The sequence below is a fragment of the Channa argus genome, chromosome 9, assembly GCF_033026475.1.
Source record: "Channa argus isolate prfri chromosome 9, Channa argus male v1.0, whole genome shotgun sequence".
Lineage (NCBI taxonomy): Eukaryota > Metazoa > Chordata > Actinopteri > Anabantiformes > Channidae > Channa > Channa argus.
Window position 1 is genome coordinate 10,978,990 of NC_090205.1, and position 16,053 is coordinate 10,995,042.

The 16,053-nt window shown below is 39.0% G+C and overlaps 2 protein-coding genes across 2 annotated transcripts; both read right to left on the bottom strand.

Moving 5' to 3' along the window:
- Positions 1-226: 226 nt before the first annotated feature.
- On the bottom strand, positions 227-2,106 carry jagn1a (jagunal homolog 1a). The gene is made up of 3 exons (XM_067517158.1): positions 1,956-2,106; positions 1,245-1,345; positions 227-1,116 (listed from the first exon to the last, which is right to left on the bottom strand). The coding sequence occupies exons 2-3, from the start codon at positions 1,331-1,333 to the stop codon at positions 654-656; spliced, it is 552 nt and encodes a 183-aa protein (XP_067373259.1). The 5' UTR covers positions 1,334-1,345; positions 1,956-2,106; the 3' UTR covers positions 227-653.
- A 594-nt stretch (positions 2,107-2,700) lies between these two features.
- col8a1a (collagen, type VIII, alpha 1a) lies at positions 2,701-15,155 on the bottom strand. The gene is made up of 3 exons (XM_067517157.1): positions 15,052-15,155; positions 6,789-7,077; positions 2,701-6,308 (listed from the first exon to the last, which is right to left on the bottom strand). Exons 2-3 carry the CDS (start codon positions 7,066-7,068, stop codon positions 4,381-4,383), a joined length of 2,208 nt encoding a protein of 735 aa, XP_067373258.1. The 5' UTR covers positions 7,069-7,077; positions 15,052-15,155; the 3' UTR covers positions 2,701-4,380.
- Between the last annotated feature and the right edge of the window lie 898 nt (positions 15,156-16,053).

The window sequence follows — 16,053 nt, forward strand, 5'->3', positions numbered from 1 at the left end:
CAGTAATTTTTCAAAATATAAAAATCCTTAAAAGTATAAAAGATATTTTAAAAAGCCATATATAATCCTTTTGTTGACCCGCTCCCAAATTGTTTGACATGTGTTGCTGCCTTCAAATTCAAAATGAGCTAATATTTTCCATGAAATGGTAAAATTTCTCAGTTTTTTCATGTCATATGTTGTTCATGCTCTATTGTGAATACAAAATGGATTGATGAGATTTGAAAATCATTGCATTCTGTTTTTATTTATGTTTTACACATCTTCTCAAAGTTCTTGTAATTGGGGTTGTACACTGTTCAAATCATGGCGACTTTTATAAGAATGACAATGTCCAGGTCCTTAATAACTTCTTAGACTGGAGAAGAGGAGCCATCCAGGCATGGTGATATGGAGAATGCAAGGTAAATGACAACGTTTATGTGTATTTCATTGTTACCACTCTTATAATAAATAATGACAAAATAAACTAGTAAACAAAATCAATTTCCTTCTATTCATTCTACTTTGAGTCTGTATGTCAGAGAACACTTATTTCCCAGACATTATGTCTCGTTATAATGATGACTGACTAACACATAAATAATTATCATAACTCTAGTATAAATTAAAATAAAACAGAGCTTTGCCCAGGCACAACTTTTGTTACTCCATTATTTCTTTTTCTTCTCCTGTGTGGCATTGAACCATGAGTCTAACAGCTTTTTCATGTAATATAACTGCCAGGCATGCACTTGAATAGCAACCACCATGACGAGGTACATAACAGTCACTGCAGAGAAGCCAAAAATGAAGCGATAGGCCTTTCCATGGCGATAGAGCTGCTGAGCTACAGGAAACATCTCCATTCCACCATAAATAAGAGGTGCAACAGAGAACAACCCTGAGCTGATCATGGACAGAACCAAGTAACTGATATTGTTCTTTGGGAGTGACAAGCTGCTGCAGAGCAGAGGGATGAGGCTGAGCAGGTAGGGGTACTCCCACTGGTATGGCATTGACACTGTGTCATGTGACACCAAGTTGAAGTGGCTGACAGTCACCTGTGCTGCCACCAGGAGCCAGATGAGAAGTTGGACCAAGTTTAACTTTCGCACTTCTGACTTAAGGGAAGCACTGGAAAATAGAAAGCACACAGTCATGGTTAGAAATATCTGTGATACTGTTGCTAACTGGAAATAACATTTCTTATGCGTTTTTTTTTTATTTAATTTATTTTAGTTTTAATAGATTAAATTACTTGCCTCATTTGGTAATGTGGAGCCACCTTTTCTCTGTGTTTGAAGGCATTTCCATTGGTACCAGTGGCTCTGGGTCCTACGTGGGACGTCATATTGAGAGAAACCTGACATACAAAACAAATCCAGAAGCCAAACTTTGCATCAACTATTGTAATAATTTATCAAGTGATGATAAATGTCCATCAAAATTTCATAATGTCCAAGGTGCGTATTTCAAAATGCTTTTTTTTAGAAGTTCAAAACAAACAGAAAAACAGAAAAAATATTCAAAAATGTTTAATATACTATCACATGAGACCAACAAAAACAGCACATTCTCACAAACCAGAAGCAGGTAATGTTGTAGTTCTTGCTTGAAATGTTTTTTCTATTATTTTCCAGTCAGTGTGTTGATAAATAAGATTTTTTATAGACACAATATTCGACACAGACTAGAATTAGTTCGAGAAGCCAAGTGAAGCTAGTTGTCTAGTTCCTATATCAAGGTTCCAACCGATATTTAAATTGAAAATGCCTCGTTCTGGCAGATGGGATGTTGTAAGCTACTGATTTGAAACCGGCTAGCGGGTTAGCTGCTGGTGCTAACTAAAGCTAAACTAATACAGCAAAGCCATTAGCTGCCATGATATTTACTGTGCACTGGGCTAATGTCGTTTTATCATCAACAATCACCGTATGACATCGTGTTAAATTTAGCCTTATATCAGAACTCACAGCTGCGTATTTCCTCTCAGACTCGTTGTTCGAACTTCTATTCAACCTAAACAAAGATCGATTGATGTTGTAACAGCTGCACGCATGCGCACAATCCAGAACGGAAAGACCACCCACCGCAGCATCAGCATCTCTCCTCACTGCGCACCGCAGAAAGCATCACTGTCCTGATCGTTCTTGGGAAAACAAATTTAGGGAAAAAAAAACATTTACATGTAGTTAATTAAAAAAAATGAACGTTGCTGTTTTTACAATTAAAGTGCTGCAAAAATGTTTTTGACATATTGAATTGTTAAACACGTATCCATCACGCATTACTTACAGGGCGTCTGACATTCCGTCTGCAGCACGAAAACGAGTCATTAACAGCTAGTAAAGATTGATTTAGCACCCATTCATAGGCTCAACTCTGGTCAGTCCAGGCACATGGCTGCCACTTCCAAGGCAGTTCAAAATGATATATTTCCCTAGGAATGATAACATGATTATCATGATGGCCTCTGACATTAATGGATCAAAGGTTTTAACCAAACAGGTGCTGTGTGATATCTTCTTCTTTTCCTTTTGGCTGTTCCCTTTCAAGAGTCATCACAGCAAATCATCTGCTCCATCTAACCCTGTCCTCTGCATCCTCTTTTCTCACACCAAATAACATCATGTCCTCTCTCACTACATCCATTAATCTCCTCTTGTGAGTGAATTTAACCAGGTGTTTATCAGTTAATAAAAAAAAAACTCATTCATATATGTTTCTGTTAGTAAATGAAGGTAAACACTTCTTTATTAGACATTTTTTATTTAAAAAAACAACACAGGCAATAATAAACAGAAAGACAAAAAAATCTTTGATTACAGTGATAATATTAATTAGCACCATGGTAAAAGGAGAAATATACATTTATTTTTGCTTAAAACATTTTCATATTTGATGTCCTTTTAGGGTATGTAGGTGATTAGCAGTTAAAATAAAAAACATTTCTAACATGTTGTTGTGAATGAATTGCTGCAGCACTCAACGTCTGCCTCCTTGAGTCCGGTGCTATTGAAAATGTAGTTTTCTGATTTGCAGTCACACAAAAGGGACTCGATAAAGGCCTACAGTGTTTAATTTCAAACGTGTGTTCTTCAGTTTGACACTAATCTTTTGTGTTCTTGTTTTTGCCATTACAAACAAAAATGTATTCATGTATTATGTAATAACGATGATACAAAATATTTTTAAATTACGAGAATATTCAGAATGTTTTAGCTAAAATTTTATCACAAAAATTATTTTAACTGAAATAAAACCAGTCCAATGCCTTTTCATTAAAATGTCTGCGAGATCATTGGACTGTCATCCAACAACCAAATTGAGTCAAACTCTTTTATTGTGTACTAATTATACATGTTCATAGAAAGATAAGATCTGTTCCAGACATTTTTCATGTGGCACATATTGTACCTGTATGATTATATGGTTTAGTTAGTGACACAGAAATGTTTCATAGTCTGGTACTTTCTGTATATTGTGGGCTTAAATATTGTGTAAAAAGTGGTTTTCATAGTTCTGGGCAAAATGGTGTATATGTTTGAACTTGGTGTTCTGCACAAAAATTGTTTCTTGACAGCATTACTTCCATAAACCTTTACACACAAATAAAAAGTAAAATTAATATTACATTCTGTGATTCTCACTCACGTCAGTGACATACTTGCTCAGGTAATACTCAATATGTGTAAATATTAAATTTTGACCAAACTCGTAAACTAACCACATGAAATGTCATCAATAGTCAAAGACCAATAACAGTTTTACTTTAATATCCCATTGATTAGTTTATTACTAATCAGAATTAGAGTATACACCATAAATCTGATCTCAAAACACAAATGGGCTACACAAACAGAATCTGCTGTAATGCAACCTTTTCAATCACTCTCAAAGGGTCATTTTACATGTTTTTCATTGTCAGTTTAGAGACAAACACTATATTTATACAAAGCATGCAAAAGTTTAAATTTCGCACAAAACTGTCTTCGTGTTTTCCACTGTTTTTCACATTCTTTGCCAAATGGGGTAGCTGCCAGTTTTGAGGAGGTGCAGTCACAAATCTGTATGCTTTGTTTAATCTTTTTTTGCACTCACTTCACTTGTTCCTTTCACCTAATAACAAATTAGACTCTCATAGGTTTATGACACTTGGATAAATCTAGAGCCATTTTTCTGATGATTTTTGATTCATTTGTTTATATATTCTTTTACCAGAGAAAACAACTTTACTCTCTCAATAGGCAGCTTTTTGGGTTTATAGTATAAAGGCTGCTGTATACTCTAACTGTCATACTTTATATTTCCCTTTTCACTGACTTACAGTATGTTTTTTAGTGTACAAAAATATGCTTCCACTTAACTGAAGCCTCTGTCCACCTGCAGCGTGTGGTTTTACATTGGATACAACAAGTACCCAGAAAAGGAGGAGTGCACATACTGCCCAGCATAAAGTCCGGAAGCCTGATCTGAGGGCAGTTGAATATACACAGTGTCCCCAGGCTGAAGCGGTAATACTGCACTTCCCGATGCTTGGTCTAGGAAACCCTTTTTGTATTCGTCATATGTGTACATCACTGGCTCATTGTTCCTCATCAAAGCCACCCACACATTAGCTCCTTTGCAGTGGATGTGGTAAGCAAAGTAATAAATGCCGGGTATGTCACAGGTGAAGAGTCCTGTCTGGGGGTTGTAGTTTTGGCGACCGTTGTACAAGAGCTTGTCAAAGATGACTGGAGTGCCCACAGGTGGAAAAGGAGTTGTTACTACAGCTGTAAATGCTGGCATTTCTAATCCACTGGCACCCATCACTTCTGCCCCATTGCCTCCATATTTGCCCTTCTTTCCATAACTACCAGCTTTCACACCATCTAGTCCTGGTCCCATCTCAGAGAGTACTCCAGACATTTCAGGAGAAAGTCCAGGCACCCCAGGTGGACCTGGGAGTCCAGGAGGGCCAGGTTGACCTGGTTGCCCAGGGGGCCCTGATGGGCCCTCTTTTCCTGGGGGCCCTATCGGACCAAGAAGACCTGGTCTCCCTTCACCTGCAATGCCTGGTAGACCCGGTGGACCACTGTCTCCTTTTGGCCCAATAAGACCAGGAGGCCCGATAGGTCCTGCTGCACCATCCATTCCAGGGATTCCTTTAGGACCTTGAGGTCCCACTTCCCCAGGTGATCCACTTTCTCCTTTAGGTCCAGGCAATCCTGCCGGACCAGGGATACCCGGTAGACCTTTATGTCCCCCTTCTCCTTTTGGTCCACTTGGTCCTGGGGGACCTCTTGGACCTGGTTCTCCAGGGTCTCCAGGGAGACCATCCTTTCCAGGCAAGCCAGGTGGACCAGGATCACCCTGAGCTCCATCAAAACCTTTGGGTCCTCCTTCTCCACAGTCTCCTTTTGGACCAGGTGCACCCAATCGTCCTGGGGGTCCCATAGGGCCAGGTGGACCAGGTGGACCATTTGGTCCAGGGGGTCCAAGCATACCAGGTAGTCCTCCATGGCCCTTCTCTCCTTTTGGTCCTAGAGGTCCTGTTGGCCCGCTCATACCTTTATCACCCTTTGGCCCTGGGAGTCCAGGTTTACCAAATCCAGGCAGTCCTGGGTTCCCTGGCAAACCTGGTGGCCCTGGATGACCTTTTGAACCTGGCATGCCTGGCTGTCCTGGCAGACCATTTGGACCTGGCTTTCCTTGACCAGGTAACCCTGGTGGGCCAGGTGGTCCTCCTTCACCTGGTGGCCCAGCTGGTCCTTTCTCTCCGGGATGTCCTTTCTGTCCTGGTGGTCCCTGGGGGCCTGGAGCCCCATTCAACCCAGGTTTTCCAAAACCTGGCAGCCCTCTTGGCCCAGCTGGTCCAGGAATCCCTGGAAGTCCTTTGTGACCAGGTTGTCCTGGCAGACCCATCCCTTTGTCTCCTTTGGGTCCTGGTAACCCTGGCAGTCCTGGTAGACCTTTGTGACCTGGCTCCCCTTTTGGCCCTAGTTGGCCTGGTAATCCATTTACTCCTGGTTTACCTATTCCTGGTAGCCCAGGTGTTCCTGGTGGACCCTGGGGCCCTGGTTGTCCAGCTGGCCCTTCTTCACCTCTAGGACCCATTTCTCCTTGTGGCCCAACTTCCCCAATTCCCCCAGGTTTGCCCGGAAGTCCTGGCACACCTGGTTTGCCTACTCCGGGCACCCCTGGTGGACCAGAAGGTCCAGGCGGCCCTATGCGTCCTGGCTGTCCATTCCCTGGAGGTCCTGGAGGTCCTTGTGGTCCAGGTGGCCCAGGTGGACCTTGCTCTCCTTGAGGAATACCTTCAGCACCACTAGGGATAGTCTGACCTGTGAGATCAGAAATTGTGACGTTAAACTCTTACGTAAAATTTTGTTTGCATAAATGTTATATAATGTTATAAAAACACAATCAGCTTGATGCAAAATACTTTCTGTAAATATTTCATTTTTAGACTTGAGAAAATAAAAACCACAATCATCAAATAATTTTCTATATGACATTAAAAATAATAAAATGTTTCTGCCTTCACCATGTTTTAGGAGGTCATGTCACATTAGGTAGATAGCATGGAAGCATTGTTGTCATTACTGAGCACATATTTGTTTAAATAAATTTCATCCTCTGCATTTATCCCATTACCCTAAGGTGGGGCAGTGGGCAGCCACAGATGGCACCATGGGAGCTAGTGCTGAGTGTCTTGCTCAAGGACACACCTGAATTTGATCCTGTAGACTTCTGCATGAGCCACCAGGCAGACCTTAGATATTCAGCTTAGTTAGTTACTGTCTGTTAAGAATATATCTTACCTTTGTCTTGACCACCCTTATATCCGCCCCCTTTTAGAGCATTTTCTTTGCCTTTGACCATGGGCAGCTGGGGTAGCTCCTTCCTGTAGTGGGGATACTGCATATAGGGCACCTCTTTGCCAAGGTACTGTTGCTGGGTAAAACCTTCCTTGCCCATGTGTTGGATGTGCTGGTATGGCTGTGGATGTTGTTTGTGTCCATAGTATGCCCCACCACTCACATACGCGATTACTACAACCTGTAGCAGAGTCAGAAACAAGGGGGTAGGGAGGGGAGGCATGGCCAAGGCCTGTATGGGAAGAAGAGAAGACAATATGTGAAGAGGCTGCATCAGTTTTTAAGCCCTTTGTTAGTGCTGGATTAGATCGAGCATTGCTGTCACGACTTTCAGGTATATTTTTAATTACACATTCAAGCTAGTCAAGTGGACCACCTCATTTGAAAACTGCAAGCAGTGGGAGACAACCCTCTGTCTCCATCTGTTGGATCTACATTGGAACTACACTGTGGTTTTGTATCCAGGGTTTGGTTCAAGTGTTAAATAATTGGTAAATGTGGAATCATGTCGCAGATGTACAGGAATCAGAATGTTGGCAATTTGTTCTTGTTTAGTCCTACATTGATAAATACAGCGTAAATAGATTCAATAAACTGGAATGATTAAGTGCATTTGCAAGTGATTTTTTTAATGATTATGATGATGATGATGATGATGATGATGATGATGATGATGATGATGATGATGATGATTATTATTATTATTGTTAATCTTAAAAAAACAGCATAACCTGCTCGTAAGCATATATAAGTTACATTAAACAACACTGCTGGTAATCCTTTGAAGCATGAATTAAAATAACTGTCAGACCTGTCTTTATTGTTATTTTCTTCTGTAAACCTTATTAATATCAGTAGCCTAATAAATACCAACACTGACTACCAACAAAAGCGAGCTACAGTGTGACACAGAGTCTTCATTGCTTATCTAACTTTAGTTAATTAATTTCTGGTCTCTTCTGGTATATCTATTTGCGGTTTTATATTTTTCTGTATTCGGTGAGGTAAAATGTGCATTGATTTGAGTTACTTCTCAGGTTTATCAAACAAATAATAAAAAAAAAATGAATGTATGCATTACCGGTTTTGTAGAAAAGACAAAGAAATGCATCTCTCACAAGCCGCACTTAATACAGTTGTCCACAGGAGGGAGCCACACTAAATGTCAGGATATAATTTTCAATTTCCCATTCATATTAGACTGAATACTGTCTTGCAATCAAACAGAGCATAGCTTTACATCCATAGAGAAACATTTTAATCTATTTCAGTCAGCTGGTCCTATGCTTACTCAGTTCTGCTTAGCAGAGAACAGGTGTGCTGTCCTATACCAGCAACACCACGATGTACAAATTATTACAGGACATTGCATGGTATTGATGATACTCAGTTAATAAATATCTATCCACAAGCATGCAGACATTTGGTCCAACGAGACGGTCAGTTATGACCCAGCTGAGCAGTGCAGACTGCCTAGAACGTTCACTGAGCCCCACCAGGTGGTGTTAATGATGTGGACAGGCCTTAGCATAAGAAAAATTTAATGATTGCCATGAGCGACAGGCATCAGAACACACAGGGTCTATACTGACCCTTGGTAGTTTTAAAGATGTGGCTCATAGGTGTAGGTTTTATTTACTTTATTAAAACCCAAAGCTTTCTGCTTTAAAAGGTCAGTAACAGAGTGAGCTGAGTGGTTTTTGGCACCACAACCCTTCTCATCTGCTCCTCATCTGCCCTGAGTGTAAATTTGTTTTATTTGGCCATTCTTTACAGCATCCACATCCATCACAGTCATCTCCTACTGTACTACTAGCCCAGATTTAACCATGATTCCAGTCCCCAGCTCATTACAGCCAACTCAATAGCCAATTCACATCCTAAACCACATCCTTACTGTCTGCTCCATCATCAGCTCTTTGGATCCTTTCTGCCCTTTCACCTTTTCTCAGTCGACTGGTGATTTTGACATGGGTGTGTCACTGTCTCCCCTGATGAGAGCTGTCCTTTGAAGGAAGCCCACCTAGCTTTCACGGCGACAGAGGCCAGAAATGCCAGGGAGTCCAGAATATTTTTATCTACTGTGCAGAAGCTCAATGCTTTCCCAGTAGCCTAATTACAGTAGCTCTGCGAATCTGTAAGATCTGAAGACAATACATAGAGGGAGGAATATAGAAGTGAGCATGTGGTGTGATATAAGATAACCCCGGCTTTTTCTGTTCTGTGTGTGTGTGCAATATGACACTGACAAAAATACAATAGAAAGTTTGTCAGATAGTCTAACAGAAGAAGTTTTACTCAGCATTATAACATTTCTGACCAGTACTAAATTTACTTTATCTGTACCATTAAAGAAGTTTAGAACAAAAGGTGACAACTGACTGTGGGAATTAGAAGAAAGATACAGTGATCTGGAAAAATTTGTCAGGTTAAACGATTTCGACGTTTCCTACAAAACAAATCCTCAGTGAAGAAATCCATCAAAAGCTGTTTTAGGGAAAAGCTAAAAGCTGAAAGGAAAAGGGATCTTTTCTTCATATAATGGCCAGCTAAAGTCACTCGTCTCTGTTTTCCATAATTCTAAAGCTTTTATTGCGCAATCACCATCTGATAAAAACAAAATAATATCCCATTACTATAATAAGAGTATGGGAGAATGATTTTATTAAGATTACACTAGTTACATATTTTTTAATTGTAAAACAGCAATCTCCTATTAAGAAAAGAACTGGCAAAGAGCATAAAGCAATAAACAGCATAAAGTCTTAACTTAACTTAAGTTAACTTAACAAAACAACATGAAACAGACACATATACAATATCAGAACAAAAACTGTTAGATTTAAAAGCCTAAATAATCAATGTGCACATGCACATAACTATGCATAGCAAATTCACAATGTTAACAAAAAGTTTGATCTCCACAAAAATATTTCTTATTCAAACTGCTTTGTGGATGTAATAGTTGAAATAATGTTTGTTGTGGCCAATTTAAATTTTAATCTTAAATTTGATAAACAAAATTTTTCACGTGATTCACAGATAATGGCACTGAGTAAAACATTCAGTAAGTGCATTTTTGACACTTCATTGTCTTCATTGAATTATCCAGCTGGAGAAACTAAATGACACAATCAATTATGACTATGTTTTTCCAACTTGTATTAAACACACAAGTTAGCATGCATGCCCATGATAAGCAAAGGTAATTTTATAAATTTAATAATCCTTTTGCCGGGTATTTGTGAACAATGCAATATGTCATGTAGTATAATGTATGTACTATATACAAAAAGGTTTGAGAAAATAAATGTGACTCATGACCATTTGCCAACACCCCACCTCAGTGTTGCTGTGTGTGTTTGTGTGTCAATAGGTGTTTTTAAAGAGATGGAAATATTCTGAGAAAACGTGCCACTACAGATCAGTGGGACCATACAACGAGGGTCTGTTCAGCATCACATAGCAGCACCTCCTGTCTTTACCTGGTGTGCTTTTTTTCCCAACACATTATTCTACATAAGTGTTGCTACTCGAGTGACTAATTCACACAACAAGCCACTTTCAGACACTGACACAGACGTTAACCAGCAATTTCCACAATTTAATTTGTTATTAAAGAAAACTGAACAAGAGGCGCAGTTACAAAAAAGTGACTATAAAGATGTCTATTATTCCTGTATTATAATGTATATATAATGTATTTTCAACTGCTCGTGTCATCCCTCCATCTATATTTATACACATGACAGACATCCAGCCATAGTTGTGAAGTTGTCATGGAAGGAGTAATGTGTTGTAAGCTGTTTCTCATGTTTGCACGATTCAATTCCCGTTTAAATTTTTTGTACAATTGTGTAAATCTATTTGGCTCCCTCAGTTTTGGCTCTCTGACAAGCAGACTTCTGTAACAATGTCTAAAATGAAATCACAACTAAGTGCTACATTTTTTGCCAGTCAGATAAAGAGCTCACACCTTTCCAGATAAAGTTTGTGATAAGGCCAGTGAAGATTATACACCCACTTACTGAAAATTCTATATAAAAACACATTAATACATGCAACATTCTGTACATTGGACTTTTTTGAGTTTCGATAGTTTTCAACAAACCATTTTGAAAACGCGTAAAGATGAATGTAATTATCTGGTGTTTTTTTCTAAATTAGTGGTAAATTAAATATATATTTTTTGATAGTCATTTATGTTCTATGACACCACACTTAAGGAGATGCTAATTTCTTACATGAAAAGATCAACGGCTTACGGCTTGTCCCATAAGGGGTCACCACAGCGTAACGTGTTACTCATGTTGATTTCGCATGAGTTTTTATGCCGGATGCCTTTCCTGCCGCAACCCTCCCATTTAATCTGAGTTTGGGACTGGCACCAAGGTGGCCCTTGGCGGCTGGGTTGGGCCGGACCTGGTAGGGTGGGATTCAAATCCGCAGTCTTCTGCATCCGAACTCATTGTTCTACCACTGATCTACTAGGCCCCATCAATAATTTATTACATATTTAGTCAAAAATTAAAGTGAAGGACAGACTTCAACTTTGAACTCATGACAGCTGTAAATTAAAATTTAAGGATTCCGGATTAGACTTTGGAATTTATTAGGGTTACATGAGCGTGTGTGACAAATAAGAGAGAATTGTCAAGACTAAAATCCACAAATGCATGTGGGTGACACTAACTAAAGATTCAAAGGACCATTAAAGTCAACAGGGTCCCTTCTGCCGGGACTATGAAAACATCAATCCATACAGTATTTGTTATTTATATTTTAGTCTGGACAAACACGGTTAAAAGTGCCCAACCAAGAATAACTAATAAAAATTTGCTCAGACTTGCAGGCTACAACATATGTAAAATTTAATTATCACTGTTTATAATTATACAGCTAACCATAAAATAAAGTAAACATTCTGCAACAAAATCATATTTGGCTTTTTTCACATTCACAAATCTTCACTGAGATCTTTTACTCATATTTGACCCAACACTCTAAGCATTAGGGAGGGGGGACACGGAGGAACAAACATCTGCAGTTTGGACCCTCATTTTTAAACATCCCCTGCCAGACTCTTGTGTGACTGCTCATAATATTGAGCAGCCAGGCCCAGACAGTCTAAAAAATAAGCAAACCTTAAAGCAGTCTACACTGTGCCTATGTGTCATGTGTATGAAAGCGTGTGCCTCTGTTTCCCTGACTACTTCCAGATGTCTATCTTTTTGACATTTTACACAATCGAAACACAGCAAATTCTGCATCAGGTTTGCAATGTGAGAGGACTCGTGGGCCTCATATATCTGTAAACTGTTGTTTTTGTCAACCTCATCACAGCAGAAACTGAGGTGTTGGCTAATGCAGTTTATACAAGCTGGGATCTTCAGAATTTCACTAGAACTGCAGCAGCCGTGAAAAAAATTAAGGCAAATTTCAAAATGCTGAAATAAACACACATTCTTTTGATTTACCATTACTGCCTGTAAGGACGCAGCTTCAAACTGATTAATACAAGAATTAGTGTTTAAATTTAGCTCATTACAAAGAAAAAGAAAAACAAAGCCTTATTTTTAACCTTAAAATATATGTTAAAAATATGATTTAGTAGGCTAGAAAGCTTTCAAAGCTAGTTCATTAGTTTTGGATTCACTTTGCAAAGCTTGTATATACAGGACCCACTAATTATAAAATTACAGTATGATAAAATGTGTAATGGTGACTAAGTTAAAGTTGGATTAATAGAAATAAAGAAATACTCTAGTAAGACTGAGATGCTGATATTGTGGGACTGGAGGGGAAAATAGGCTGCAAGGACATTACAGCCGTGTGTTAAAGCCAAAAATGGTCACCCTACAAGAAGCTTGTTATACTTTAAAGCTCCACACAATGTAAATCAATTTTACAAATTATTGTCTTTTCAGGTTGGTGTAATTGACATCACATTTACCAACTTCCAGCAAGGCAGGACAGAGAGAAGAGTGGAGACAATCAATGAGAGTGACTTCTGGTGGGCTCAGGTGATGGGATGGGACTGTGAACAATTACACATAACCAATCAGTGTGGCTTATTCTTCCTAAAAACGACTTTTATTCTTTGTTCATGTGGATTAAACTAAGATATTAGCTTTGTGGCTACCTATGGCTGTCCTCCTGTCCCCAGACATATTAGTATCTGTGTGAAGCAACAGTTTTTCTTTTCTGGTTATTTAATATTACACTTTGTTCTATGTATTTGTAGTGCTGTGATGTTAGCTGAGCAGTTGAATAATTGAATTTCCTATGTCTGTTCTATTTATTCTATCCATCTATCTAGCTGTCTGTCTATCTATTTGTCCATATATCTATCTTTGTTCTCCATCATTCCTCTCCTCCATTTCTCTGTCAGGCCATTTGCCCTCAGTGGCCCATTTCTCCCTTCACAGACATCTTTATTTAGTGACTTGAAGCCACTGGAGGATCTTGCAGACTGCGGTGGATGGCAGAGGGCGAGACACTTTGTCTTTTTGAACTACAGAAAATCTCAGTGGCAATGAGAAATGAGAAGTGTCCATTGTAATTTGGGCAACGTTTTAAAACGGAATAACAAATCTGTTGGTGTTTAGGGGTTCTTGTGTCATCCATGTGTGTAGAAAGACAGCGGTGAATTAAAGCATTAAGGTTTGGCTTAATGTATCAATAAAACAGACAGCCTGACCAAAAACTAGTGTTTAAATCCCACCGAACATACTTGGCAAACCACTCTGCTTTCCTCCCTGCACCGCAAACCAATTACAAATTTATGCTTAAGCCTGGAGTACCCTCGCACTCAATCTTGCTAAGTGCACTGATGTTTTGGTTTCTCAGTGAAAGGAAAGAAACATTTGCAGTGCCTTGCATACTAAACTGAGCTTTTATCACAAAGCACACCTTGTAAAATTAACACCTCCTTAAGTCACGCTGAAAATGTCCCTGTTCAAACAAACCCTGTACATAAACTGCCACAGCTGTGCAGCTAAATGACCAAAGTGTTTACTTCTTTCCCTCTCTTTTACCCTACTGTCATTCTTAGTTTTCTTTGTGTCCTTTTGTCCTGCACATTCCTGAAGTTTGCGGAATAATGCACAGAGGGGTCTACGATATTGTCTTGGCACACACACATACACAAGCACACTCTCCATTTGAAGGTTGACCTCGTGTATATAAAGGTCACAATCTGAGGTCAATGCAGTGGCTATACAACTGAAAAAAGGAATGAGAGGAAAACTAAACTGCATCATAAATCTGCATCCGATTTGAGTAAAGCTAACACTACAAATAAAAGACAGTGTGCTGTAGCACGTGAATCAAGTAAAAATTTGCTGTGATTGATCAGCCAGCCGAACGGAAGAGCAGCATCAGAGAGAGAGAGAGGGAGACAGAGGGAGAGAGAGAGAGAGAGAGAGAGAGAGAGAGAGAGAGAGAGAGAGAGAGAGAGAGAGAGAGAGAGAGAGAGAGAGAGAGAAAGCTCCTCAAAGACAGTGTTTGTTCTGCGCTCTCTTCTCACCAAACCGCTGCTTTTGCCCCCATAACGTACATGTGACAGTTTGGCTTCAAACACATACACACTCACACACACACACACACACACACACAGTGGGGCTGCTGTGCGTGCAGTAGCCTAATAAACAGCACAGTATCTGTAGAGATGTCCACCTGATTCTCTGCAGGATGTTGATGAACAGAACTGATGTCAGCCCCAAAGCTAAAGGCCACATTTTAACAACCAGTCACATCTCCCAGCAGCCTAAAACAGCTATCACTGACTCAATGAACACACATACTGGACTTGGATCAATATGATTAATATTCTTTTTATTTATCTTGTTATATTTAAAGACAAGCTTCTTGCTAAAAGTTTAATGCAAATTAAAGTTGCACACATTGTTGCTCTAAAATCGTTAGTTGATCCAGACAAACTCAAATAATTTCACAGTGTATTCCTGCCAAATTACAATTACAGTGATATCACTTTACCTGTTATAGCCTCTATTGGGGGCAGAGTATATAATGGAACAACTCTGAAAACTAAACACTTTATTAAAGGAAATAAAACAAGTTTCATGCAGATGTACAAGAAAATTCTTGCATTAATCACATATAAATTGTAATTTCTCTAAAAAAGTAGAGATTATAATCTGGTGCATAAAAACTGTGGATATAGTAAGAATAGTAGAGCACTTACCTTAGTGGGTGGCCGTCTACAGGGAAATAGTCACTATAATCAGACTAACAGGCAGAATTTCAGGCCGACTACACAGAGGAAACCCTGGGATACGTGCTCATAACAGATGCACACCTTGTGGACACCTCTTATATCTGCCGGAGGGTGGAGTTACTTGGGTGGGTGGGAGAGAGAGAAAGAATAAAAAAAGGAAGACTTGACTGAGAATAAGCACAACCTCCAAAAATGTAATGCTATAATTTATAGTGACAAAACAAGCTCGCACCTCTCTGCCGAGCGTCCGCAGACAACGACAGTGACAAAGAGGAATGTTTCCCTCATTAATGTCATGATCTACTGGTCACTGAATGCCATGAAAAAACTTCATTACTGTTGTGTATGAGTCCAGACACAGTAGAGCTGGTTGTTTAAGATCAGCTGTCCTGGCACACACCTGGGGAAAAAGCTTTTTTCTCAAGATCACAATAAAAGCGTTTAGATTTAAAAATGTTGCTGCATATGAACAACTGTGTATAAAAGCAAAATGTAAACTTGGAACTTTATAGATAACTTTTTTAATGGTGAGTTAATTTTTTTCCTTTTTGTTAGCTTTACTTGGAATCCATCACTAAGTTTCTATTGCTGTAGTTATCTGACAGCAGTAGTTCCAAACAAAAGACTTCTCTGTATTAAATCGTGCTTAAATAAATGTATATGCTGTGGTTTAATTTTAGAAAAATATAACTATAATAAAGGATTTGTTTCCTGTAGTTAGACATGCAGACGTGGACATAAATGTTGGTACCTTTACACAGCAAAAAGAACCTAGTTTCCTAGAAATACTTGACAAAAGTAATAAAAAAGCAAAATGTAAAACAATACAACCAATAAAACTTAGATTAAGATTTTGGATTCAAAAAAATGTTTTAAATAATACAACAAATGGGTGAAAAAACTGTTTACGAGATTGAAAGTGTGTGTGATGCGAATTACTGCAAACACTATATTGCAATTAGTTATGAT